The sequence below is a fragment of the Passer domesticus genome, chromosome 20, assembly GCF_036417665.1.
Source record: "Passer domesticus isolate bPasDom1 chromosome 20, bPasDom1.hap1, whole genome shotgun sequence".
Lineage (NCBI taxonomy): Eukaryota > Metazoa > Chordata > Aves > Passeriformes > Passeridae > Passer > Passer domesticus.
In genome coordinates, this window is record NC_087493.1 from 877,287 (window position 1) to 903,784 (window position 26,498).

The following is a 26,498-nucleotide window of genomic DNA, read 5'->3' on the forward strand; positions in this document are numbered from 1 at the left end:
GTCCCACTGACACCACTGCTGCCGCTGGCCACTGCTGCTGCTCCTGGGCTGGGGCACAGCGGCGTCCCCAAGAGCTGAGCTGTCACCAGCACAGAGGGGGCTCTCACTGCACTGGCCCCTGCAGCCATGCCACCAAAGCAAGGCAGGAAACTTTCAGCCACCCTTCCTGCTGCAGCCACAGGCACTCCTGGCTCCAAAGCCGCCATCAGGCCACAGGGATGCAAAATCCACCTTCCCGCTCTCAAGGCCACGACAGCCTTAGCAACTGTGGCACCTGCATCTGGGCTGCTGCAGGGGCTGATGTTTAAGGCTTGCAGCCTCCAAAGGCTCCGGGCTCTGCTTCCCAGCCTGCTCTGCACTGCCCTGGCTCCGCATTGCTCAAGAGACAAAAGCCAAGCCAGGGGATCCTCACCCTGCCCGCATTCCTACTGCTGGCAGCGGCCACTGCCTCCTGTCCCCCACTCGGGTGACAGCAGGACAGACAGGGCAGGCTCTGCTGGGCAAGGGGTGGGAGGCTTTGGGCCCTGTGGGTGCTGCTGCTGGGGACCATGGGCCCAACAGGGCCCCCAGCTCAGCCCCTGCCCGGGCTGCTGCCCCCAAAGCCCCACACTCCCCCAGCATCCCCATCACTGGTGGCAGTGGGAAATCCCACGTGTTTCAGGAAAGAAATTCCCCACAGTAACTAAACCAAGGGCTCCATGGGGAAAGTCAGCACCAGCTGATGTTTAAAGCACCTTTGCAAAGGTGGCTGCAGGGCAGCTGTGATCTCTAGGGACTCTGGCAGTGCCTGCTGTGCACGTGAGCCTGTGGGGCTGCTCCCAGTGGGACACAGCACTGGGCTCACACCAACCCTCAGCCCCTCACAGCTGATCCCAAGGAGCAGCCTCAGAAAGCACTTTCACACCACTTGCTGCAGATATTAAAAAGGACTACATGTCATTCAAAGAAGCCACAATGCAAATTTCATTTTGGTGTTTTCGCATGAGAAGCATGAAGTTGGGTCTGAATGTGCACTCAGGGCACTTCTACTGCCATGCCAAAGGGAACCCAAAGGATAGGGCTCTGCTTTCAGCACTGCTGAGCTCTTAACACAGCAATGAAGTCTCAGGAAGAGGCAGTCTTGAGTGTACCAGAGAACCTGGCCTGTAATTAAAGGCAGGAAGACCACAGCCCACCCAACCCAAAGCCTGGTATGTTTGTACCTTTTCCTTCTTCTCTCTTCTCTCGTGTCACTTTCCCCATTTTCTCCGTCTGGGAGCTTGGCTTCTCTGTCTCCTGGCTGCAGGTTCAGCCGCACGTGTGACCCTGCAGGAACAGCCTGACCTGCAAACAAAAGTCACATTATTTCAGAGTACTGCACTGCACAAGCTTTGGGAGGGACTGGGAGCTGAAGGCACATGCTCCCCCTTGGGAGTAGCTCCTCCCCGTGCCACACAGTGAGGAGTGGAATGTCCACCACTGACCCCTCTCCCATCCAGCAGCACCCCTTAAATGCTGCTTTTCCCTCCCAGAAGTGCCACCCCAAGCCACCAAAGGTGTCCCTGTGCTGCCAGGCTGGCTCTGATCCACAGGGGAGCTGGAACCATGAGCCCAGCAGACACTGTATCCTTCCTCCCTTCTGGCCCAGGTCCTAGGAGAGCACTAAAACTCCACACCAGCTGTGGATTTGGCGGCTACATGGAGAAAGGGGAATTGTTGCTGATTGGGGCAGACAGAATAAAATGCAGTTGCCAAAGGGAAATCAAAGCATTCCACAGAGTACAGCCAGGTATGCTGCACATCAAGGCTGTGCTGGTGTGGAAATACTGTATTAAAATGAATTTATGTTGACTACTATCTGCCAACGAAAATACACAGAATACATTAAGCTTCGGTTTTAAATGCAGAAAAGGTAGAAAATTCAGAGTGCTTTTCACCAGTTCACCACAAACACATCTCAATGGCCAGCCCAGTAGTGGGTGAAGAGGAGGCAATATTTGGTTGCTACTTCTTGATGGCAATTCTTCTCCTCTTAATGCAGGAATCCTGCCTGTGTAGGACAGTGAGGTTGCAGCTGAACAACAACAGAGCTGCTCACAGATGGACAGACAGACCACAGGTGCTCACCCTCCTCCCTCCTGAGGAGGATTCTCAATTCAGCCTTTCCTTTCTCTCTTCCTTTTACCTAAAAAGATATCTGAGATAGAGTAACAGCTTGCAGGAGACAGGGAGCATCTCCTACCAAAGGGAAGTGAAGACAAAGGTAATTATTTTGTACAATAAATACATGTACTCACAGACAAAAAGCTCTGGTCTTGGGAACAACTGGAATGATCCCTCCCTGTTCAAGACCAAAGAGACATTTCTCTGATCAAAGGACCTGGTGCATCCTGCGTAACACTGGGATGTTTGTCACAATTCAGTCAGAAACATTTCAAAGCCTGTAGTCATCCAATAGGTATAAATGCTTTTAGAAAATGCAGGGAAATACATCTTGGAGGATTTCCTATTAAAAGAGGGTTTACATTTCTGGTACACTCTCTTTCTTTTCATCAGTCCTGTACACTGCAAGTTGCATTGGTTGGATATGTGAGAGGACAGGTGTGATTATCTCCCCATTCCAAACTAGGGAAGGACAGGTTAGATGCGCCTCCTCCACACTTGGAATCCTTTCCATGGACAGATCCCAACCTCCTCCTGCTCCTTAAACTTGTGATGCACAGACCTTTCATCTCTGCCTATCTATGGGAGCATCCTCCCATTCTGAGAAGCTGGGCTCTGCAGGAATTTGGTGCCATCACAAATCTCTGCCCCTTGCTGGTGGTGGAGTGCTGGTCAGAAAGGAGTTTGTAGGATCTCCATGAAAAGGGCAACACCACATCTGCTGTTCCTGCCTCGGGCACCGCTGGGACACGGCTCTGCCAATGTTAACCTGCTGCAGTGGGAGATGTCCCTGCCCACAGCAAGGAGGTGGAACAAGGTGAGCTTTAAGGTCCCTTCCAGGCCAAGCTCCTGTAGGATGAAATGCCATCGCGTGCTGAACAGGAGGCAAAAGGACGAGCCCCTCTTCCGCAGACACCGAGGCCTGGGGCAGAGCCAGGGCCCAGCTGCCTGCCTCCCCCAAAGCCCAAAGCTTTCCTGGCCGTGCCACCAGCGCTGGACAGCCAGATCACAGCCCCAGCAGTGGCTGTGGCAGCTCTGAGGAAAGGCCTCTGACAGGGAGCACAGCACAGCTCCAGCTGCATCCAGCCACACTGGGCTGCCAGGGGAGAGGAAGGAGGTGGATGGAATCCCATGGAGGGAATCACCCCAAGGAAATGTAAGGCCGGGTCAATACCCTCAGGGCAGAAGCCCAGCGGGGAATGCCGGCCGGCCAGGATAGCTCAGCGGGGGGCTCAGGCAACCTGGGCAAGCTATAGTGATTTGCAGTCAGCTCTTTTGTGATTTCAGCTCTTTCAGCTTGCCCGGTGCCGCCGCCGCAGATGCAGGGAAGAGAGATGAGAAGGCCGTGTGGGGTTCCGCAGGATTCTTTTATTCGGGTCTCCACGAAGGGTCCAGTTACAGCTCTTCTGCCGAACTGGGCAGAATTAGGGGTTTTTATACCCTACAGGGGTTTTGAAAACTGTCCAATAGTAAGGGTCAGGGGAAAGTGACTTATGGATTTACAGGGAGATAAGCAGGGTCCGAAAGGCGGAAGAGAGGGGCTTCTAAAGCCTCAGTCATGCTGACTTGGCGTTTCCTAACTCAGGCCTCTGATCGCCAAGGAGGCCGTGCAGGCCTTGTGCCTGCTACAGAAAAGCACAGGAGCAGGCTCCAGAAGGGCAGGGGCCTGGGGGGCCCAGCCCTCCCGCTCCTATTGTCAGTGTGAGAGATGCTACTCACTTCCAAAAAATTTAAAAGGTTTATTAAAACCTTTTCAAAAATACAACAGAAGACTGAATGGAGAAAATATTACAGCACCCAGGAGCAGAGGATTTTCCCCACCATGTGCTCACCCACACAATGGAGGTTTCACCTTTTAACCCTTTAGCCCCCCCAAAGTACTGTCCGTCGACTCCTCCTTCCCTGCCCAGTGCTGGAGATCACTGCCTGACACCTTGATTGGGGGTCAGGGGCTGCCACAGTAACGAGCGACCCTCCCAAATGTCCCAAACCCAGGGCACCCCTGATAACAACACAAGGGGGGTAAAACATAACTGCAAAACTTCTCTTAACATTTCCCTTTTCATTGTGAGAGTCAACCATGGCATTACTCATCTGTCACACCAGCAAGCAGGAAATAAAACCAAACCCAGGCCTGGTGCTCATGAGCTGCACCCCCAGGACAGCCAAATCCCAGGGCTGCATCAGCCAAGGCACAAACCCTTCCTGCTCCTGCTTTGCACACTGAATGGGGTTTAACCAGGAGCATCCAAACCCCAGAGCAAAATTTGCATCCCTGATATGTTTCAGCAGCTCTTGGTGCTCCAGGGATTTCCCCTGGCTGCTCTGCACAGCAGCCCAGGTTCATGGTGTTATGAATAGAAAATTGTATTTTTTTTTTGTTTCAGAGTTAAAAAAACCAAGTCAGACCGGGTCAAACTCTTTTGGTTTCGCTGCCAAAGAAAAAGTTTCTAATTATCCGTTAATGGCCGGCGATTAACTATTGTTCCTCTGATGCTGGCCGTTTGCCAAAAAGATACCAAGGGAAACCCTCCAGGGTAAAGAGAATGGGCAGTGAAATCCAGAGACAACAGGCAAATAAGAAATGCAGTGCACCCTGGGTTTTTACAGTTTTACAGTTTTTACAAGAAAAACCCCTAAAAATCATGAGCCAACAAGTGACTTAAGTGACGTCTAAGGATGGGAGCATTGTCCCGTACCTGCTTGGACCTTTTTGTTTCTCACCCTAACCTGAAAAGATACTGATTAAAGAGACATCCCGGAGTGTTAAACAAACAAGCTAAGGACTCCACGACTCTCCTGTGAGGACAGAGTCCCCAGTTCTGTCTGCAGACCAGTGGACAAAGCTGCATCATCCTCCTTCTTCGTGCCACGCCTGGGAGCAACGGCGGTGTGGGTGCAACCCATCGATTTCTCCCCACCTGAGCTGATTCTTCTTAATAAAGGCATTAAAAAGGAGAAAGATCTCCTGCCCATTTTATTTCACATGGCACAGCAGGACAAACATCCTGCTTTAATAAATAAACCATGAAAAACATCTCTGTTTTCAACAAAAAGATTGACATTGACACTTAAAAATGTTACAGCTGTTCAAGGAAGGTCTTCTGTCTTATTTAGTTTGGGGTATTTTGAAGTCAAAAGTGTGTTTGAGGGTGGCTTGACTTGAATAATGTCATTAAAATTCCTGATTTAGATGAGTAAGCTGGAAATCTGGAATTTTAATCATGTTTCAGTATGTAGCTTCTAGACATTTCCCTTAAAAATAGTTGATTCTTTTTCATTCCTATAATTTGATACTATTCAACAACTGGGAGCACACACCGGAGCAATACATGTGTAAGCAATTACACAGCTTCACATGCTGCTAAAACAGAAACCATTCTGTTAATAGCTTTTTCCCAAGAGAAATTAATTTTTTACTTATTGTTTGCATTAAGTTGCATTTGGGAAATGAAACTCAATTTAAAAAATACAAAACCACATTTTCATTTAAGCCATTTTGTAACATTTTTTCTCCTTGACACCTCAGACAAATAAAACATGTGTATCCACAGGTAGGCACTGCATAGATGTGTTACTGAATTGTCCCTCTTCCCTGAGAGCTGCAAATCCTACAGCTGCCAGACCTCATCCCTTGCTTCTCATAAAGGGAAAGAAGAGTTTCCATTCTAGTTAATTTCCCAGCTCTAAATCAACTACCCAGTGAGTATAAATAGCTGTGAAATTCCCTCCACAAATGTGCCAGAAGGGCCTCCAGCTGTGGAGGAGGAAGCAGCAAACTCTTGCCCCCACAATTAGTTTGGAACTCTTACCACTTAAAAAATATCCCACTCTTGGGATTTTTTAACCACAACTAAAATAAATTAAAATAGATTAAAAATAAGATCACAGAATCACAGAATGGTTTGGTTGGAAAGGAACTTTAAGTTAATCCAGCGCCACCCCCTACCAAGGCAGGGACACCTCCCACTGTCCCAGGCTGCTCCAAGCCCCATCCAGCCTGGCCTTGGGCACTGCCAGGGATCCAGGGGCAGCCGCAGCTGCTCTGGGCACCTGTGCCAGGGCCTGCCCACCCTGCCAGAGAACAATTCCTCCCTAATAACCAATCTGAACCTGCTCTCAGTTTGAATGGGTGTTATTGCATTTCCTTGGGATGATGGGTTGAGAGAATGCCCCAAGGGTCTGAGCAGAGCTCCCAGTGCCTCTGCTGGGGATGTGCCACCCACCTGCCCCTCAGTCACTCAGCTGCCTCACAGCCAAAAAGACAGTGTCCAACAGGCAAAGTACTCCCAGAGGATAAAACCCTTGTCACTTCACAAATGACAAGGTCTTTATAGGGAATAAATGTCAAAGAAGAGTGACAGCATTTATTTTCCAAGCAGGAGACACTAATCCTGTGGTGACTCTGCAGGGATGGTGTTATTCCTGTTCCTGATCTAATCCCTTTATCAGCTGCAGAAGCACCAGGACAGGCTTTGGTCTCCCATGCCAGCTCTGACTGACACTGCTGTCCCCACAAGCCGTCCCACCCCTGGGTGCTGCCTCTGCAGCCCAAAGACCTGGAGGTCCCTGGAGCATTAACTCTCCTTCATTTGGATGTGCTCTGTCTATAAAGTTGCTTAAAGAGACACCAAGGAAGAGTTTAATTTATAGCCCCATTCTTTTAATCTTGGTCAGCCAGATTTTTTCAGACATCTGTTTGTATCTCCTTATAATATATTGGCTGGAGCAGCAGCACCAGGCAGTGAAATAAATGGGCAGGAGATCTTTCTCCTTTTTAATGCCTTTATTAAGAAGAATCAGCTCAGGTGGGAAGAAATCGACGGGTTGCGCCCTCGCCGCCGCTGCTCCCAGGCGTGGCACGAAGCAGGAGGATGATGCAGTTTTGTCCGCTGGTCTGCAGGCAGAACTGGGGACTCTGTCCTCACGGGAGAGTCGTTGAGTCCTTGGTTTGTTGGTTTAGAAACCCGGGGGGGTCTCTTTAATCAGTTTCTTTTCAGGTCAGGGCGAGAAACAAAAAGATTCAAGCAGGTACGGGACAACGCTCCCATCCTCAGACGTCACTCTAAGTCACTTATTGGCTCGTGATTTTAGGGGTTTTTCTTATAAAAACTGTAAAACTGTAACAATCCAGGGTGCACTGCGTTTCTTATTTGCATGTTGTCTCTGGTGTCACTGCCTGTCTCTTTACCCTGGAGGGTTTCCCTTGGTATCTTCTTGGCATGCAGCCAGCATCAGGGAAACAATCAGTTAATCACCTGCCATTAACAGGTATTTGAAAAGCTTTCCTTCGGCAGCGAAACTAAAGGAGGCTGACTCGGTCTGGCTTGGTTTTTTTAACTCTGAAACTTTAAAAAAAATACAACTTTCTATTCATAACAGGCAGCAGCTCCTTTGCAGGGGCTCTGCTGACATTTATAAACCGAAGTGATTTCTCTCATGTGCTTTATGTTATCAGCTAAACCTGTCCACTTTAATTATTGCCTTGTAACCAAATCACAACTATCTGTTACTCTGCTCTGTGCACGTTTCCCAGGCTCTGTACCAATATCAAGCTTTGCAGAGGCTAAAAACAAGATGATAAATTAATAAACAAATGGAAAACAGGACATGCTTCCATCAGGCTCACAACTGAGGGAGGATCAGGCACGTTGTGCACCACATTACTAAAAGCAGAGGGCTGCTGTGTGGAATATGCAGCACGCAGTGATATCCAAAGAACCCCATCTCTCTTCTTCTAGACCAACCAAATGACCAGCTGTGTTTCCTCACTGAAGAAGAAAGGTCTCATCCTGCCCAGCTCCTTTCCAGCACATCATTTCACGTTCCACAAGTGGGTTTGTGTTCCAGCATGGGGACAGGGCTGAGCCCCAACTCACTGCACAGCTGCAGGCTGGGAACTTGTACATCACACACTGACCTGCAAACCTCCCACCAAGGTTGTGCAGTAACTCACTGCACTCCTGGCAGTGGCTTCCCCATCCCATCCCATTCCATTCCATCCCATCCCATCCCATCCCATCCCATCCCATCCCATCCCATCCCTTCCCACCCACTGGACAAAGCTGCCGGACACTGACTGCCCATCAAGAGAAGCCAAAGAGGGACAGGAGACTCTCCCCTTGCAGCACTATCCTCTCCCCCTTGGCAGAGGAATGTCCCCAGGGAAGGTTGGAGCAAGCAGAACAAAGGTGATCCAGCTTGCTGAGGCAGATCCTTGGCTTGTCCCCAAGTGAGCATCCTTGTCTGCCATTGTAAAATAATTCAAAAATCCATCAAGGGTTTGAAAACAAGCCCCAGTTATGAGTCAGTAAGTGGCTCTGCAGCTCTCAAAAATTACCTTGGTGTGTGGGCAAGCCTCAGATGACATCTACCTTCCTTTACTCTTTGTTTCTCTCCATGAAGGGAGGGAAATGGGACTTTCTTTCTAGTACAGGCAACAAAGGAATCTGGAATCAATATGTGAATGTTCCAGCAAAACACACTGGCAGTGCTGCAGTACTGAAATAATCACACTGCCAGAGCATCCATAAGAAGTTATCTGATGGCACCACACCTTCTCCCTTAATAAAATAATGATTAAAAACTACCAGGAGACAAATCCCAGGGAGCAGCAGAGCTCCCCACAGCTGCGGCCCTAGCTGCAGGAGCCACCAGTGCCAGGGCTGGGGAACTGCCTGAGGCTGGGGCATCCCATGCTGGTGGCACACAGGGGACACTGTGCCTGACTCCAGCTGTGCCTGGGTGGATGGGATGTGCCACACCAGGGTGCTTGGAGGAAAACACAGGAGCCAGGCCCAGTCTGGGGGGCTCAGCTCACGCCCAGGCTCTGGTTAGAGCTGCTGAGCAAGGAACCAGCAAAGCCTGTGGGTTTTTTTTTCCTTTCTTTCCTACAAAGGCAAGTCCTACCACTCTGCAGATTGTTTGTTACTTCAAAACAGAACATTTTTACACACAAAAGGAAGACATGTAGCAGACACAGGTAAGAAAGAGATGGATTACTGATGAGAAGAGTCCCAGAGCCTGAATCTCGTTTTATTTCTTTTGGTCCTTTTTTCACTCAGCTACAGCCTTTTGCATTAGTTCACTGTCTGGCACTCACTGCTCCTCCAAATTAAGTGCCACTAGAAAATGTCATTAATATGCTCTATGTCACCTCCTCCTGATAGCTGGTGGAGAGGTTTCACAGCACTGGAAGCTCCCCCAGCAGCTGCCCCAGCACCCCCAGCATTCCCCACCTCGGGCAGGGAGGAAGCTCAGACACCTGTGTGCACATCCCAAGTACAAACTCCCGTGATACTGGAAGAAATGCTTTACAAATCCACTCCCTGGGCAGCTCTTCCTCCCACTGCACTGCTGGGAAGCCACAGCTGCCTGCTGAGTGCAGTGGGAGGAGAAGCACTTCCTCAGAGAAGCACCAGCCTGGTCACTGCCTCTCGATTTCTCAGGTAACCAGTAACAGCAGGGACTCTGGTACCTACTGCAATTAATTAGAGAGAAAACTCTTTTATAGAATAACTGTCTGCTGTCCGTATTCATAAAGGGTTCCCTAAGCAGGATGAACCTGCTGGGGTGATGCACCTTGCCCAGTGCCATGGTGCCACCTCTCCCAGGCGCTGCCCAGCTCGGGCTGGAGGAGCTGGGCTGCCTCTGCCTGCGAGTGACCAGCCCTGCTGGTGCCAGCCTGGTTTCATCACTGCTGCTCTGTCTGATCATCGCCCAGAGGGCTGACAAGGACAGAGATGTCCTTCTCTGCCTGGGATTGCAGAGGAAACCCTAAGAAAGGAGTTTTGTCCTTACAGCATGAGCAAACAATTGGCACTGCTGCTTCCTTCTGCCTCCCAGGCCACCCAGATGTAGCAACACGCGGGTTTAGATGGTGGTTGCTGCTACCTCTTCCCCAGTAAGCATCTCCTGTGGAAAAGCTGCCTGGGTAAACATTCAGGGAAAGCAGTCAAGTCCACACACCACACTCACCATGGCCAGCTCAGCCACAAGAGGCAGAAGAGCCTTTTGTATGATGAATTCCAGCCCAGGTTTATTCCAGCATGCCAAAGGGGAATCAGGGACAAAGACCTGGCCATGTGGTGTGCACAAGGTTACGCAGGGGTCAGTGGCCAATGGTCCAAAGGCACCAGAGTGGCACAAAGGGCAGGACAAAGGGCATTGCACTCGAGGGAAGACACGGAGCCTGCCACCAGGGATACCATAACCAATGGGGGATCAGGGAAAGGAGAAACGACCAGAATTTGGGACATATGGGGAAAGGAACTGGGGTGGTTCATAGTGTTGTGCAAGGCTCCATGGGGAAGTCTTCTCTTTCAGCCTAGGTGAAGACTCTACAGTATATTCTTCCACAGCAAAGCCCAGGGGATTGCCCTGAGGGATTCAAAGGATTCCACACCCAGACACATTGGGAGCAGGCAGGGCCTGATCCCCCAGCCACAGATGTTGCAGAGGCTCTTCCAGAAAGGCCTGAATGGGATGAGTTGTTGAGAGACTGAATGAAGAGTTCAAAGCACCTCAACAAAACCAAGGAACTCTCATGTAAGAACTTCAGTTGGTTAGTTTATCTGACAAACCTTTCAGTAACATTCCAAGCTATGTTAATAAACATCCTGAAAATCGACCTGTCAGAAGAGTGATGTCTAAGTAAGACATCTTCTCCAACACTGATTTTGTTCTGTGCTGCAGTGGAGCAGGGACAGAAGCCATCTGAAATGCTTTCAAGCTTGTCAAGGGCTCCAAAGCCACCCTGTTCCTATACATCCCAACAGCAGGTGTGCTCCTGCCCAGGCTCCTCACAGGTCCCAAAGCAGCAGCACTGCTTTCTGCTGGACTTGAACCCCACTTGAACAGGGGCAGGAAAAGAATTATGGAATGGTTTGGTTGGAAGGGACCTTAAAGATCATCCACTTCCAGCTCTCCTGCCCCAGTGATGCCACCCCGAAAGAGCTGATCCCATGGCAGTTTCTCATTTAGCAAGACAGAAGTGACTCACTGGTGCTTGCTGTGCTATGCTATCCTGTGGCTGATGCCACAGAGCTCACTGGATGGACTCAGGGTGATAAGGCTCCTCACACCTGGATTACAGGGAGACACCCCCACAGCAGCCCTTGGGAGAACTTTCTTGTACCCTGTGATTTTTAATGCCAACCTTGCTGCAATAACCACATCTCTAAGCACCATCCATCAGGCCTTCAGCTCAAACACTTGTTTGGCTGAAAAGGGTTTTAGAGGCACTCTTTTGTCACAGTGCTGAGAGATCTTCTCTGTAATTTGTTCCCCTCAGCAAACAGAATGAAAATGTTTTTAAAGTGATGCCAGAATCCAATCCCTCCTCCTGTGATTCAATCCACAGCTAGCAGAGAACAAAGCCTCACAAGGAAGGGGCTCTCCACTAAGTAACCCTTGATCAGAGATGTGAAAGCACCATTCCATTTGGACATTGGGCTGGACAGTGCTCACAACTGACCCTTTTCCCTGAGCCAGGGCTGTCCTTTGGCACTGGGATTTATGTTCTCCCAACTGATCAGCCGGTGCCGAGTGCTCTGAACACTGCTATTCAAACAGAGGCACCCGTGAGGCTGGGCTGGGCTCCCTCCTCACCGTCTGCCAAATCCACTTGGCTTCTCCTGCAGCAAGAGGGAAGGAGGGGCAGGCGAGCCCCTGGGACAGGCAGTGCCGTGGGGACAGGCAGGGCCCTGGCTGGCAGTGCCAGAGCGGGTCCCTGGGATTGCCGCCCACCCTCACTGGCAGCCAAGGTGAGGATGATGAAGATGGGCCCAGCCTCCTGCTCAAGAGCTGAGCCTGCTGAACACATACGAAACCTCATCCCTCTCGTGCAGGGGAGCCACGAGGACAGGGGGGTGGCTGCCACACACAGGGCACAGCGTGGCCCTCCCATGAGGTGCCTGGGCCCCCTGAGAAGTCTGGAAGTGATGGAAGAGAAGGTGGAGGCCAGCGAGGTGCCTGGGGAGGAGGGATCTCAGGGAAGGAAGGGGTGACAGGAGGGCTCGAGAGGGAAATACAGTGCCTCTGATGGAGGCACTGCTGCAGCATCTGCTGGTGTGTCTGCTTCTGCTGCTGCTGCTGCAGGAGGGAGATGCTTCCTGTGGCAAAGAGCTCCTCCAAGTGCTCTGCCTTCCCACCTCCCTCCTGGAAGGGCTGCTCTGCCTTGCAGTGCAACAGCAGCAAACACACCAGGAAAAAAATAACCACAGGGCAGGAAGAAGGGTTGTCCTTTTGCAGAGTGGGCACAACATGTTTTCACTTTCCCAGCAAACCCCTCTCCCCAGTCTCAAAGCAGGCACTGCAGTGAGTTGCCACAGGCCCGGGGGCAGCAGGAGCCATGTGCTCACGATTTAATACAAGGCACTTGATTTATTTTTTCTTCTGATACTGGGCTTGGAGTCTGTGAACTGCAGCAGTTCAGAGTTTAATCCCACAAAGATCCAAGCAGAAGAAACAGAGAGACCAAAGGAATCCAGCCACACTGATATTTCATCTCTCAAATGGCACACCAGGCTGCAGAGACACTGCAGCAACCTTTCTCTCACCATGTCCCCAAGTCAACATCCATGAGAAGTTTACTTACAAAAGCCAGTTTTAAACCCTCTCCAACTCACTACATTATTTATCCCCAAGCCAATGCTACAATCCATTTAATAACTGTCATTCCTCGGGTCTATTTGTTACTCCAGAGAGCCCATCTGGGATGTTGAAGGCTTGGCTACATTCAGAGAAGATCAATGCAGGATGTGGGCAGAGAAGGACAAGGCAGCTGACCAGGATAATTGAGAACCTGACAAAAGGAACTGAGGATGATATTAATTATGTGGAATTTTAGGCATTTAATACCTTTTGAGAGAGGCTTCTTTACTATGATGGAGGTTAGCACCTCCAGAACATCATCAACCATCATGACTCCCACATCTGTCACTCTCAGAGAGCCTCTCCTCCTCTCTCAGGGATTCAGGAGATGGCCACCAAAGAACCTGGCAATGTGGAGGCACAGAAAGGACACAATAGGGAGGGATAATCCATCAGGACCAACACTAGTGTGAGAATCAGAAGGTTTAAAATGGCCATGGTTAACCTGTGTTGGAAACGAGGAGTTAAAGGCTAAAAGGGCTCAACTTGAGAAGGGTAAAGGAGCAAAAGAGGAAACTATTTTCCAAGGGAGGGCTGGGAAGCTCAGGAAGGGACGTTCATGACCAGGCCTCAGACCTCTCTGTTCCTGTCCTCAGCTTCTGAGTCTGTAACTCAGTGCTGAAATTGCAAGGATGAGACGTGTACGACACAAACTCCCTTCTCCCAGCTCCAGCTCCCAGTGGGAGCGTTTCAGGACACGTTGTGCTGCTGTCAGGGCGTGCAGCTGACTGCCTTGGATCCCATCTCTGCTCGATGTGTGTCAGCTGGCTCCCCTCACCCATGTCCCAGCACCGGTGTCCCCCAAACCCGGAGCCTCCCGGACCCGAGGGCACGGCTCCGCAGTGTTTGGCCAGTGCTGCCCAGTCCAGCCCTGGAAGGTGCTGGTCCCACCAGCCTGGCTGTGAGACAAGCAGGATGGATGAGAAGAGCTGCCTGCCAGCCCCGCTGCCAAGGCAGAGTGAGAACAAATTTGGATAATAAAAGCTGGAATTAGGAGATGCCTTGGAGAGCGCGCTTTGCGAAGCTTCAATTTAAAACCTTGTTTCTACAGCTAACGCAGTCGTAAGGGACATTAGCCTAATTTCTGTCAAGAGAACTTGTCAACACTGCAGTATTTAAGATAGACACTAAAGATGTGTTTTATCTCACAGACAGATCACTAGGAAAGGAAGGAGCTGTGCCACACTTGGTTCACAGGAAAATAAACTGACGTTCTCCCTGGGCCTAATTGGTGGATGCTGCTTCATAACACCACATGCACAAGCAGCCTCACATTTTATCAGTGTGCAGCTGAGATTGGTGCCAAATCCACTGTGGGGTTAGATACAGGGACATGCTTCAAATGGGCAGCCAAGAACACAGAGCTGGGCATTTTCCAGTCACAAAGCAGATGAAACATTTGGCCGTGTCCTGAACAGTCAGGTCCTTCTACTGATGGTGCTCACCAGCTGAGCCACAGCTAGTGGGGTGGGATCTCAGGGCCAAGGGGAGAAAACTGGTGATAGAAGAAGAGAGCTGGCTTGGCTTCCTCAGGACCACCAGCAGGAACTTGCCTGGCCTGTTTTTTAGGGACAGTCCATGGTGAGTCAACAGAAAGCAAAGAAAAGAGAGGCTGTACCCTGCAGCTTTAGGAGAGAAGTGTTAGCATGCTCCTGGTCCCATCATACCCCACTCTGAGGATCTAAAATGTCCCCAGGAGTCCGAGTGTGTTAAGGCTGGCATGGCTCCACACATCCCACGTGCCAGCCTTGGAGCTGGGTTTGAGACATGCCCAAGATAATGCTGGTGCCACGGCACAAAGGTTTGTCCCAGACTTGCAGCTTCTGCAGTGGAAAGTTGAAAATGCCCTTTTATTTGCAGTTGTTACACAGAAATAACAGCCATGTAACCTTGTCCCAGCCTTGGAACAGAAATCAGCTTGCAAAGGAAGCCTGAGGGAGCACGACCCTGAGCTGCAGGCTCGAGGGCAGGAGGGTGGCTCTGCCCTGCCATGGATTCTGCACTTGCAGAAGAACTAAATCACTACAACAGCCAGAAATGTCCCTCGGGAAGGAAATCCTCTCAAAGATAAATCAATAACTCAGTGTAATTTTAGCATGCAGCCAGGAGAATTTACATTGCCAGGAAGACTGAGAGCTCTGCCACAGAGACAAAGGCACAGCATCATCAAACAGCCCTGCAGCAGACCCTGCGCAAGAGCTCGGGCTCCGGGTGTTCACTGCAAAGCCACGAGGCTGGGCTCTGCATTTTGGAACCCCACAGACCCAAATCACAGGGACAGCAGTAGGGATGTGGTCCAGCCAAACTCCCTTGGGACAAACCCACCTTTCCCTTTTCTCCTCTACGGCAGCAAGGCTGCAATCATGGCAGTGCTGGCAAACACTCCAGATCCTGCAGGATGAGACAACAAAGCTCAGCTAAACCAGGCACAGGAGCAGAGGGGGAATGCTCCAGCCACAGCCTCCACCCCTGGCCAGGGGGTTCCCACCAGCCAAGCCACCCACAAAACAGCACAACAAGGATGTGCCACAGCCCCCGGTGATTAATGAGACTGCAAGTTACATAATTATATTCATGCTAGGTACACTCAGAGCAGTAAGTTCAAGGGAACTAATGGCACTTTAGAGCACAGTTCAACACTGAGCAGTAACTCCAGCAAAAGGGACAAAAAAAAAAAAAGCCCCTAATTATTCAGTAGCTCTTCTCCCAGATTCTCAGGGTCAGCTTGGAGGAGAAGGTCGCCTGAATTATATTTTCGTTTCCAGAACATCAACAGAATTGCTAAGTGAGTTCCAGAGGCAAGGTCAGAGCCTGCCCATTGTTCTGCATGCCAGGCAGGGCTGGGCTGCCCTGTCCCCTGCCAGCGCTGCCACCACCATCCCTGCTATCCTGGGGACACAGGACCAGCTCCCGTGCCACTGTTTGTCCTGGTCCCCAGCACGGACAGAAAACTGCAACAACCAGTTCCTCAGAAGCCAGGTGTAGCCTCCACGTCTGAAGGTGCAGGAGCCTGTCCAGGATAAGCCTGAGGAGCAAACAGCCCAACCCAGCCAGCAGAGGTTTGTGTACACCCAGCCCACTCCAGAGTGCCTGTTGGCACAGCCACAGCCCCAGGCAGATGTGGAGCCTGTGCCAGGGCATGCAGAGCTGGGAAGGACTGTGCCCACACACACAGAGCTCTTCCCTTGTACAGCCCACCTGGAGCTGTGGAAGCATTTTGGAGCACTCGTGCTGGCCACGGTCCTCTCACTCCTCACAGGTTCCTGTGGTGCCAACAAGCTCTCACACAGATTGTGCCATCAGTGCTGATGTGCTCCAAGAGCCTCTGTCTGGAAATCCAGCTTTACAGCAGTTACCAACACAGTCTGGGCTTCTGTATTACTTCACTGAGACTTGGACTTTCACAGGTGCCTGCAGTGGACAGGGAATGGCTTCCCACTGCCAGAGGGCAGGGCTGGATGGGATATTGAGAAGGAATTGTTCTCTGGGAGGGTGGGCAGGCCCTGGCACAGGGTGCCCAAAGCAGCTGTGGCTGCCCTGCATCCCTGAGTGTCCAAGGCCAGGCTGGACAGGGCTCAGAGCAGCCTGGGACAGTGGCAGGTGTCCCTGCCATGGCAGGGGGTTGGAGTTGGATGAGCTTTAAGGTTTCTTTCCAATGCAAACCATTCTGGGATCCAATGATTCTGCACCTCTGAAATGCTGAGATCTGCCCCAGAACTGCCCCAAGGGCCAAGGTCAGTGCTTGAAGCTGAAGGTCCATTATGTCCACCCCACACAAAGCCAGGACAATGACTTCTTTTGCTCCTACAACACAGAACACAAAGCTGCCTGAGAAGCCAGGGCAGAAGAACTCTGCAGAGGCAACACAAAAGAGGAGACCCCACAAGCCTTACATGACCCTTGTGTCTGATTGAAAACCAAACCCAAATTAAATGAACAGTCACAAGTTTGGTGCCTCGGGATTGCACTCAGATCTTTCCTGGTGGCTTCCAAGCTCAGCAATAGGGAACATGCAGAAGGCAACTCAGTGATGATTAGGAAGACACATATGAAGTTATCCATCACAAAGCAACCTGTGTGTACCTACATATCCTGCAGTACAATCAGAAATCAATAGCAAGATGCAGAAACCCTCAACCACTCAGTAAAATATAAAGAACACTTGCAATACTGATTTTAAAAGTACCTCTGTGAAGACAGTTGAGAAGCCTGAGAAAGCAAAGCAAAATGCCTGAATTGAAACCTTTTTCTTTTTTTTTCTCCTCAGAAAGACATTAATAATGGATTTTCAATGCAAGAAGAAAAACTGAAACCCACACCAGATTCTCCTGGTAATAACAGCTTTCTGCAAAGCCCAGCTATTAATGTAACAGGGACGTCCATCAATCAAGCACACAGAAAGTACTCTGAGAGCTAAAAAAAGAGCATGCAAACATCTGCTTTTGGCAACTTAAATTTTGCCCTTAAGCACATGGAACATAATAAATTATCACGAGGTTGGGCTTGAACTTGTTTTCCTCCATCCTGGACCTAAATGCTGAGGATAAGGATGAAGGTACACAAACGTGCTGCTGCTGGGATTTGTCCTGACAAAAAGTGGGCAAAAGGAGCACAGTTTCACTGGTGTTTTCATTTGAAAACAGCTGGTGCAAGAGGACACCAGACAGGGGTGTAGCATTTCCCTGTCTGCATTTCAGAGAGCTCCTGTGAGCCCTTTTCCACCTCCAGCATATCCTCAGCACATCCAAGACTGCTGGAGTGGTCCCACAGTGGAGTGACAAACGTGCCAGTGCGCTCCAAGGTGCCCATGGCCTCCCTCCTCACACAGCTCCTTCCCTGCTCCTCGTGGAACTGGGGTGATTTTGGCAGGTCCTCAGTCCCTCAGTGTTCTCTTCACCTACCACATTACACTGCCTGAGGTGTCCCAGCAACCCCAGAAAAGCTGGATTGGCACCAAGGAAATGGCTGCAGAAAGCAGCTGGGGTGTCCCCACGCCTCCAGTGTCTCCTCCCTTGTAAAACACAGCAGGTCAGAGCAAGTGCTGGAGATAATGAACACAATTTACTGATTCCAGCACAGAAGGCTGTAGGCATGGCTGCAACTAAGCCTTAATAAATTCTGAAGAGTGACACCATAAAATGGCATTATGGAAGGCTGTATTTATTGTCTCCCCATGCTTCCATCTCCAAGGTGCCACATTACACTTAATAACAGTTTTCTCCCCAGCTGCCAGTGTTGCAAACCCTGACAAGCTAATGGTTGAGCCAGCCCTCCCCAAACACACACATCTCCACCCAGCACACAGCTTCCATGGCAGGAACAGGCAAAAATTATTAAACCAGTGCTGCCCATCCTGTCCCCTCTCTGCTGGCTCTGCAGGGCTCCCTGCCACACAGCAGGACAGGAGTTTTGTCCCTGGAAGTGATGCAGAGGAGGAGCAGCTGCTGTAGGGTGGTACCTGCATGCCCAGTGCTCTGCTGGGACAGGAGCATCCCTGCCCTGCCCTGCTGGGAACACCAAGGCCCTGCCAGCAGAGCAACCCCACCTGAAACTACTGCCTGCTCTCACAGCTCTGGGCAAGGCATCAACACATCCTTGTGGAAAACCACGGGGAACCAGAGTTCCTCACGGAGAACCAGAGGTCCTCATGGAGGACCATGGAGAACCAGAGGACCCCTGGTTCCTTGTGCCAGAAGGGCAGGAAACCTCCCCATTCAGCATTCCAGTTCCACTACCAGTGCAGTGTGCACTTCCATGGTTCCATATTTAGCTTTTGGACCATGGATACACTTTTTCTGGAGCATGGTCTCCACTGAGCTTCTTGTTCTCCCTGCTGGTGTAGTGTTCTAAACCTGCAAGAAAATCACCTTTGTGCTTCAGGCAGCTCCTCAGGTATGGATGGAGACTTGACAAGTATAAACATGCTGTTGTTCCATCCCTGCCTGCATCACCTGCACTGCAGAAGGCACAAAAGAAATCATGTGAACCATCTTTAGTTCTCTTCAGAATACAAAAAGGTAACAAAACCCCCCAAACGCACATAGATCAGTTTATCAAGTACAGCAAGCAGTACAAACAGCGCAGGTGTGTTTGGCCTCAGAACACTCACAGCGGATGGAGGAGAGTTGTACATCTCCTCACCCAGTGTCCACCCCTCTGGCCACAGCTGGGCTGCACAAGTCTCCATGGCCCTCCACTCTTGCCAGCAGACAGCTACCAGCTCTCCTCAGCAGCCTGGCTCTGCTTCTCCTCCAGAACAAGTCCTTTCCCCTTCAGAAAGCAATCCAAAGGTTCAGAGAGCATCTGAAGAGATCAGTGTGTGAAAGGCTGATGAAACAGGAGTCAAGTGAAAGGCCCTTGACTTCTCTTCCAGCAAAGGCTCTGCCCTCATGGGGTGCCTTCCCTGCAGCCTCTGGCTCCTGCCTGCAGCCCTCTGGACTCACAACTCCCCAGCAGCTCAGACATTTCCTGCTGCCTCTTTTCAGAGAAGACCTTTCTGTGCTTGCCCCACTCAGACTGCAGCTGATGTTAGTGGGGGAGCAGTCAGCACCACCACCAGGGATCGCAGCTCTCTATGAAGCCACCATGAGATTTCTGTCTTAAAAAAGGCACTACCAGACAGTCCCTGATGGCTGAGGCTGGAAACACCCCTGGGATCAGCCCCTGCTCAAGCAGTGTCCCCTCCAGCCCAAGGCCTGAGCTCAGAGGTCTGAGATGTCCCAGGACTCCACAACCTCTCTTGTGGAGCTGGCCCGCTCTAGTCACCCCGCAGTAACCAGATTTTTCTATCTTTAAGCAGTGTTTTCTGTATGTTTTGCTGTGGAGCTGTCTTGGAATGGCAGCACAGCCAGTGGGACAGCAGCCACTCCTCCACGTTCCCTCAGACACTCTATAAATACCTGCACTCCACCTGTAAAACCCATCACCATGTGCAACCCCCTTACAGCTCCAGCTAATCCAGATACAGCCAGGGATAACAATTTTTTGTGCATTATCTGGTGAAGAACAGACAGATAACTGTAATTAGTAGCACCCTGGTTAGCAGGTGAAATGATAGTGTAATTAATGAAGATCAGATGGGCTTTGTCTCAGATAAGAAAAGCAGCAGATTCTACCAAAATGTAAATGCAGCTTAAAATCCAGCCTCTGTGATCACTTAGAGGTGCTTTTAGAAACACCACCAGCTTGAGATGCAGAGGCTGAATGACACATCCTAAAAATAAACGCTGGTCTGGGGCTAACATGTAAATTGTTGATTAGATCTCTTTATTCACACCCTGCAGTGATGAGGGAGACTTGCAGCTCCCTGTTCCTCCTCTGGCTTTGCAGGATCACAGGCACATTCCTGATATTGCTGCTTGCAAGGTCTCTGCAACCCTGGGAGCTCTCCAGCAGCAGAACAGCAGCAATTCCAAGTGACAGGCTGCATACGTTAATTCTCTATTCAGACAACATCCTGTTGCAAGTGAATGACCCAGGCAAAACTTCCTGCAGTCTTAAGGAGCTGGCAGAAAAATCAGGAGAGAGGAGCCTGAGTCTTTTGAATCAGAAATGTTGTCCCTCATTAGAATTTCCAACACCGCCACCCTTACTCCTTCCAAAATGTAAACACATAATAAAAAATTAAACATGAATCTGGCGTGGAAGAGTTCTTCCAATAAATGGGAATTAGTTCTATGAAACATCAGGACAGACCCAAGGAGATTACATTTCCTTCCCCAGCTTTTGCTGGTACAGCAGGGCTGAAAAAACAGAGCCATATTTATTTTTTAACTGGGAAGCTTCCTCAGGATGCGAAAGGAAGCAGCTTCAGTAAAGCAGAGCCATTTGTCTCAGTGTGTGTTCAAGTAAGAACAAATGCAAAATCAGCTTCTAGGCCTCAAGGAGCATCAAATAGCTTTTTAATTTATGTCCCAAATTCCCTGCAGATTCTGAAATGAACAGAGGGCAGGGTTCACAGAAAATGCCTCGCTCAGTCAAGACAGCTGGATGGATATTCTGAGTTTTGCTCAGAGAAGCAAGATGCTTCTGCACCAAAATGGAGCAGGCACAGCACATGGCTCTGGAAGGATCTGTGGAAAAAGCAGACCTGTTGCTTGTGTGACCCTGTAAATAAATACATGGAAAATTGAATCACTTAGGAAAGAAAAAGGAGGGAAAAAAAAAAAAAGCTGGAGCCCCATCTGAGCGAGAGGACAATTTGCAGGCAGGAACTGTGAAGGAGCAAGTGAAATATTCCTCACAGGAGCCATCTGACTGTGCTGACTGCCTGAAAATCCTCTGACTCTGTCCTTGCCCACTCAGAATCAGTTCTGTGGAAGTTTCAGTAAGTCAGGCCTTAGCCCATGGGGGAAGCTGAAGGGAGGAAGGGCCTGAGCAAGACCATGGAAAATACTCCCTAATTTTGGAAAAAGATAATGATGCAAAGCTGTGGTTAAGGGATGTACATCATCCAGACTGAAAGGCAAGGAAAAACCAGGGATTACCCCCTAGAGCAGCCACGTTCTTTTGTAATAACTGCCGCACACGACCCAGGGCCCAAATCCAGCATCTCCCGGAGCATATGGCCACATGCATCCTGGGAAAAGGGCTCAGAAATGGTCATCCTGGCCACAGGCTCAGGCACCTGTGCTCCAGTAAACCTTCGGCCAGGGCAGGGTCTGGATACAGAGCCAGCAATGCCAAAGGGACGGATGTGGAAGGAGCTGGAAAGATGGTGCATCCCCTCAGGGCTGGGGCTGCCTCCATCACCACCATCAAATGACAGCAAATACAGGAGGAGAGTGGGCTGAAAACACAATGTCTGCAAAAGATCTGTAGGTCAGGTTTAATTTATGAAATTATTGAATAAAGTCAGCAAATTTAGGGGAAAAAAAAATCTCTGCAGAAATGCCTGGCCCCCAGAGCTGCCAGCCTCTCCCAGAGTGTGTGGTCAATCACATCCTGCAGCAAACACTGCAGTGCCTGCAGTGCTTGTCCCATACAAGATCACACATTTGAAGCCTGAGGGAGTTGCTGTGATTATTTTTGAGCAAACCTTCAGAACAGTTTCGGTGACTCTGGGACCCAAGTCCCATCTTTTGAAACTATATTCCCACAGAAATTGCCCATTTCCCAAGGAAAATGTTGGAGCCATGGGCCTGCTGTGGCTTGCTGGCTTTGGATGGAGGAGAGATGATAGCCAAACTGGAAATTCAAGATAACCGAGGCTGGAGGCACTGCCAAAACATTTTAGAGGAGAGAAAACATTTTTCTTCCAAAGCACTGTTACAAGCTTGAAATAAATGTGCAGACTGTTAGATAAAGACAGAGATAAAAAGAAGCCTGTTATTAAATACCTCTTCTTTAATGAGGTTCATCCTTCTAAACAGCCACACGAAAGTTATTGGAGCTACTGCAAAAAACCCAGCCTGCTTGCACATAAAAACCAGAGCAAGGTATTCCTCATCACCCAGCACACATTTAAGCACCTCTCAGCAGCTCACATGCTCACAGCATCCCTGGCTTGGCAGGAAGGAGAGAAAAGCAAGGAATGAGAGATGTCTTCTCTGGGAAACAGTCTCTCTTCTTTCAAAGCACTTTCCCCCCCACCAAACAATGTGCATTTAACCACAGGAATGGTTCCCACTGCTGATGTCTACTGCTATTACACCACCAGCAGCCTGAATATCATTAAAGTGAAGTTTGAAATTATTCTGAAAGCTGCAGTTTAACCCCTTCCTGTTGCACTAAAACCATTGCTTGACTCTCAGCACCTCATCCCCTGCTTTATGACCATTCCAGACCACCTGCAATACCCTGCAGGGCTCAGAATTCCACAAACCACTAGCAGGAGTCATGGCTTGGCTCACGAAAACACAGCACTGCACCCTTGTTTTGGTAATGCCCACAGCCTAGTCCATGGCCGCATGTTAGAGAAGCTCAGGCTTTTATTCTGGCTGCTCAGAAGCACAGTTAATTTTTGGCAGAAGGAGCATCACTGCAAAACACTTTTGTAACCAGTTGGAAACCAGCAACATCACGGCCAGTAAGGGACGGGACTGACCTGACACACCAAAAACCCACCCCAAGCCCACTCTGCCCCTAAGCCTGAGCAAACAAAGTAGGGCTTTTTCTCTCCACACCAGTGCTGCCAGGATGTTAAAAATTTGAACGAGGCCAGATTCCAGAGCAGGAACAGGTTCTCGTTTATTAAAAAAATAAGCCAGTAAGAACAAAGGGACCTGGGAAAAGCCCAGAATCCCCACACAACAGCTCAAAAACATCTAACAACGTGTGAGACACACGTTGGGTTCTTCCACAAAACAATACACCAACAACAACAAAACTGAAAGAACCCCCAAGTAACTGAAAACCCCGCTTTTTATTACTACCCTGGTCCAGGATTGGTGGGTTTTTGGATCCGCGCACCGATTGGTGGAATTCGGGCGCTTTGATTGGTCCTTACTGGTGTTCATTCTGGACCAATCATTTCCTCAGGGCGTCGAGTGATTGGTCAGTGCCCTGGTCCAATCACCATCCACCTCCAGCCCCCACCAAGTCCTGGACACTTCCCTTCCCCCACAACAAGCAAACCCCAACTTTATAAAAAAACCAAACTTATAACAACTCCCCCCTCTAAAACTTTGATCGGGCTTTAGCCCGCATCAACAACTCCATTCAGTCTTCTCTTAAACAGTCTCTTAGTAGTCCATTTTTGAACAGTTTTGAAACAGTTTTCTTTAGAAAGTCTTTTCAACAGTTCATTTTGAACTGTTTTTAAACAGTTTCTTCTTCTATGGTATATAATTTTCTTAATTTCTGGTATCTTCTATATGTTTCTGTTGCGGACTCATCCGTCTCTGCCATCGGGTTGGGTTCCACTCTTTGTTCTTGTAACATTAAAATGCTTTTAGCATCTTTGTCCTTGTCTCCACTTTTGAGGGTGAGTTCGAGGGAGTTGATCACTGTTTTTGTAATGACTCGGATGAAGCATGTGATCATACAGGGAAGAAAAATGATAATTATTAGAGCACCGCTTAAAACAATACTAGTTTCTCTCCCAGAGTTGAGATTTTTAGTCCCTTTTTAATTACTCCATTTATTTCTCTTTTTCTTTTATCAAATAAGATTTATCCTTCTCATATCTTACTTATCCTTTGGTAGGTTTCTTTGCAGAACAGATCTACTTTTCTTTTATAGGGCATTCCCCCAACAATTTCTGTTTAAAATTTCCTATATTTTCGAACAGCCAATATGTTTTTCCATCCTCTATGCATGTTGTTACCGATAAAAAGTTGATACAATTAGGACTCGGGTTAGTGTGTGTTCTGAGGACGGCAGTCCGAGATTCTCCTGCGTACAAAGGGTAGTAACACTTTTCACATGGTTCTGTCCATCCCTTATCAAGGATCATAAGTAGGAGGATACATAGGAACGGGGGTCCGGTACAAGCCACTCTCCCAATCATGTCTCCCCTCCGTAGAGGATCAGCAACTTTCTATGGCGAGAATGTAACTTGATCCGGTCTTGCCCCCCTTTCTCCTTTTCTTAAGGTGTTACTCTTACTAGTTACTGTAGCAGGAGTTCACTTTCCCTTTTGTATCAACTTCTTTCTTCTATCCTTTTTAGGGCCAGATTGCTAAATGCGTGGGAGAATGCTCTATTTCTCTGCTTGGATCTTCTGATCTGCAACAAAAGATACCAGAAATTAATATTTCACAATTACTACATCTTTCACACCAAATATCCGTTTCATTTAAAAACATATTAACAACTTTTCACTCAAACATTTACATAACAACTCTCAGAAATTACAGTCTATGGGTTTTTTGGCAGTGTATCCGAGGTCTCTTTAGATTTTGCTAATGTTGGTAGTAACTCTTTGGGTGCGGAAACTGGCCCTTTTACTCTAGTTATATGTGTCCACCCTCGTTCCTGTGTCCGGACAGCTGTTTCGGTAGTCAATAGCACTTGAAAAGGACCTTCCCACTTTGGGACTAAGGGTTGTTCTTTCCAAGCTCTGATTAGTACCCAATCACCGGGCTGAAATTTATGAATCTTGAAATCAATAGGAGTGGATTGAGGAAGATATCCTTTAACTCTCAGTTCTTCTAAAGTGCTGGTGATGGTCTTTATATATTTTCTTACACTCATTTCTCCTTCTTCGTATGTTCCTGCATGTCCTAGAGTTGTTAAAAATGGTAGTCCAAACATCATTTCATATGGGGAAACTCCTACATCTGCTCTTGGTCTTGTTCTTATTCTTAATAAGGCTAAAGGGAGACATTTTAGCCAATTCATTTTTGTCTCCTCTGTTAATTTGGTAAGTGTATTCTTGAGGGTTTGATTCATCCGTTCTGCTCTCCCAGAACTCTGGGGTCTCCAAGGTGTATGAAACTTCCATGTGATGTTAAGGGCTTCTACAAGCTGTTGTATTATTTTAGCTGTGAAGTGAGGACCTCTATCTGAATCGATGGTGTTTATAATTCCATACCGGGGTATGATGTGTTCTAATAAGATCTTACTTACAGTTTCTGCAGTTTCTCTGGTGGTCGGATAGGCTTCCACCCAGTGTGTCAGATGGTCTATTATTACCAATAGATATTTGTACCTTTGCACTTGCGGTAATTCTGTAAAATCTATTTGAATGCTTTGGAATGGTCTCTTTGCTAATTCTCTTCCCCCTTGAGGCGGTTTTCTCATTACTTTTCTATTTATTTTCTGACATATCATGCAGTCTCTAGTTATTATTCTGGCAATTTCCCATACTCCAATACATACATAGGTCCTCACAAAATGGTCATGTAACGCTTGAGTCCCCCAATGGGTTGATGCATGCAGGTCTTCCAATATCTTTCTGGTGAGTGCTTTGTTTAATATTTGCCTCCCATCTGGCATTTCCCATTTTCCTGTTTCCTTCAATATTGCACCTTGTTTTAGTAGCTCTTCCTGTTCTTTTTCATCAAAAACAGGAATTTCTTCTATTCCTTTATCCTCTTCCTTCCCATCTCCTATTTCATTCAACTTAAAGATCTTTTCTGTGTTCTCTAGAGCAGCCTGTTTTGCTGCCATATCAGCTAAATTATTTCCTTTTATCTCCTTAGTGTCCCCTCTTTGGTGTCCTTTCACATGAACAATAGCGATTTCCTTAGGTCCTTTCAGAGCTTCTAAAACTGCTTTTATGAGACCTTCGTGAATTAGGGTTTTCCCTTTTGTATTAATAAATCCTGTTTCTGCCCAAATCTTACCAAAGGTGTGGACTACTCCATAAGCATATTTAGAGTCAGTATAAATAGTTCCACTTTTTCCTTCAAGCTGCTTCAATCCTCTCAATAGTGCATAGATTTCACAGCACTGAGCTGACCAGTTTACAGGTAATTTTCCTTGTTCTTTTATCATCATAGTATGGCCATCTACTACTGCATACCCTGATGCTCGCTTCCCATCCACCACTCGAGATGACCCATCTACAAAAAGTATTTCTCCTTCTGGTATTGGCTGTTCCTGTAAATCCTCTCTTACTTTTATTTGCATATCTATGGTCTCGAGGCAGTGGTGTTCGAGCTCTTCCTTAGGTTCTCCGTATAAAAATTGGGCAGGGTTTTGTATCCTGGTGGTGGATAATTCTATGTTGTTACTGTTATTTAAAATCAATTCATATTTTAACAGTCGGCTGTCGGAAATCCACTGACAGGCTCGTTTGCTCAGTAGGCTTTTTAAAT

The 26,498-nt window shown here is 48.6% G+C and overlaps 1 protein-coding gene across 1 annotated transcript in view; it reads right to left on the reverse strand.

The window, feature by feature from the left end:
- Positions 1-885: 885 nt before the first annotated feature.
- LOC135284461 (nucleotide exchange factor SIL1-like) overlaps positions 886-26,498 on the reverse strand; it is a 39,602-nt gene continuing 13,989 nt past the window's right edge. The window contains exons 3-4 of the mRNA XM_064396003.1: positions 1,203-1,323; positions 886-910 (exon numbers count right to left, since the gene is read on the reverse strand). Coding sequence (XP_064252073.1) covers positions 886-910; positions 1,203-1,323 — 146 coding nt within the window. The remainder of the gene's footprint in view (positions 911-1,202; positions 1,324-26,498) is intronic.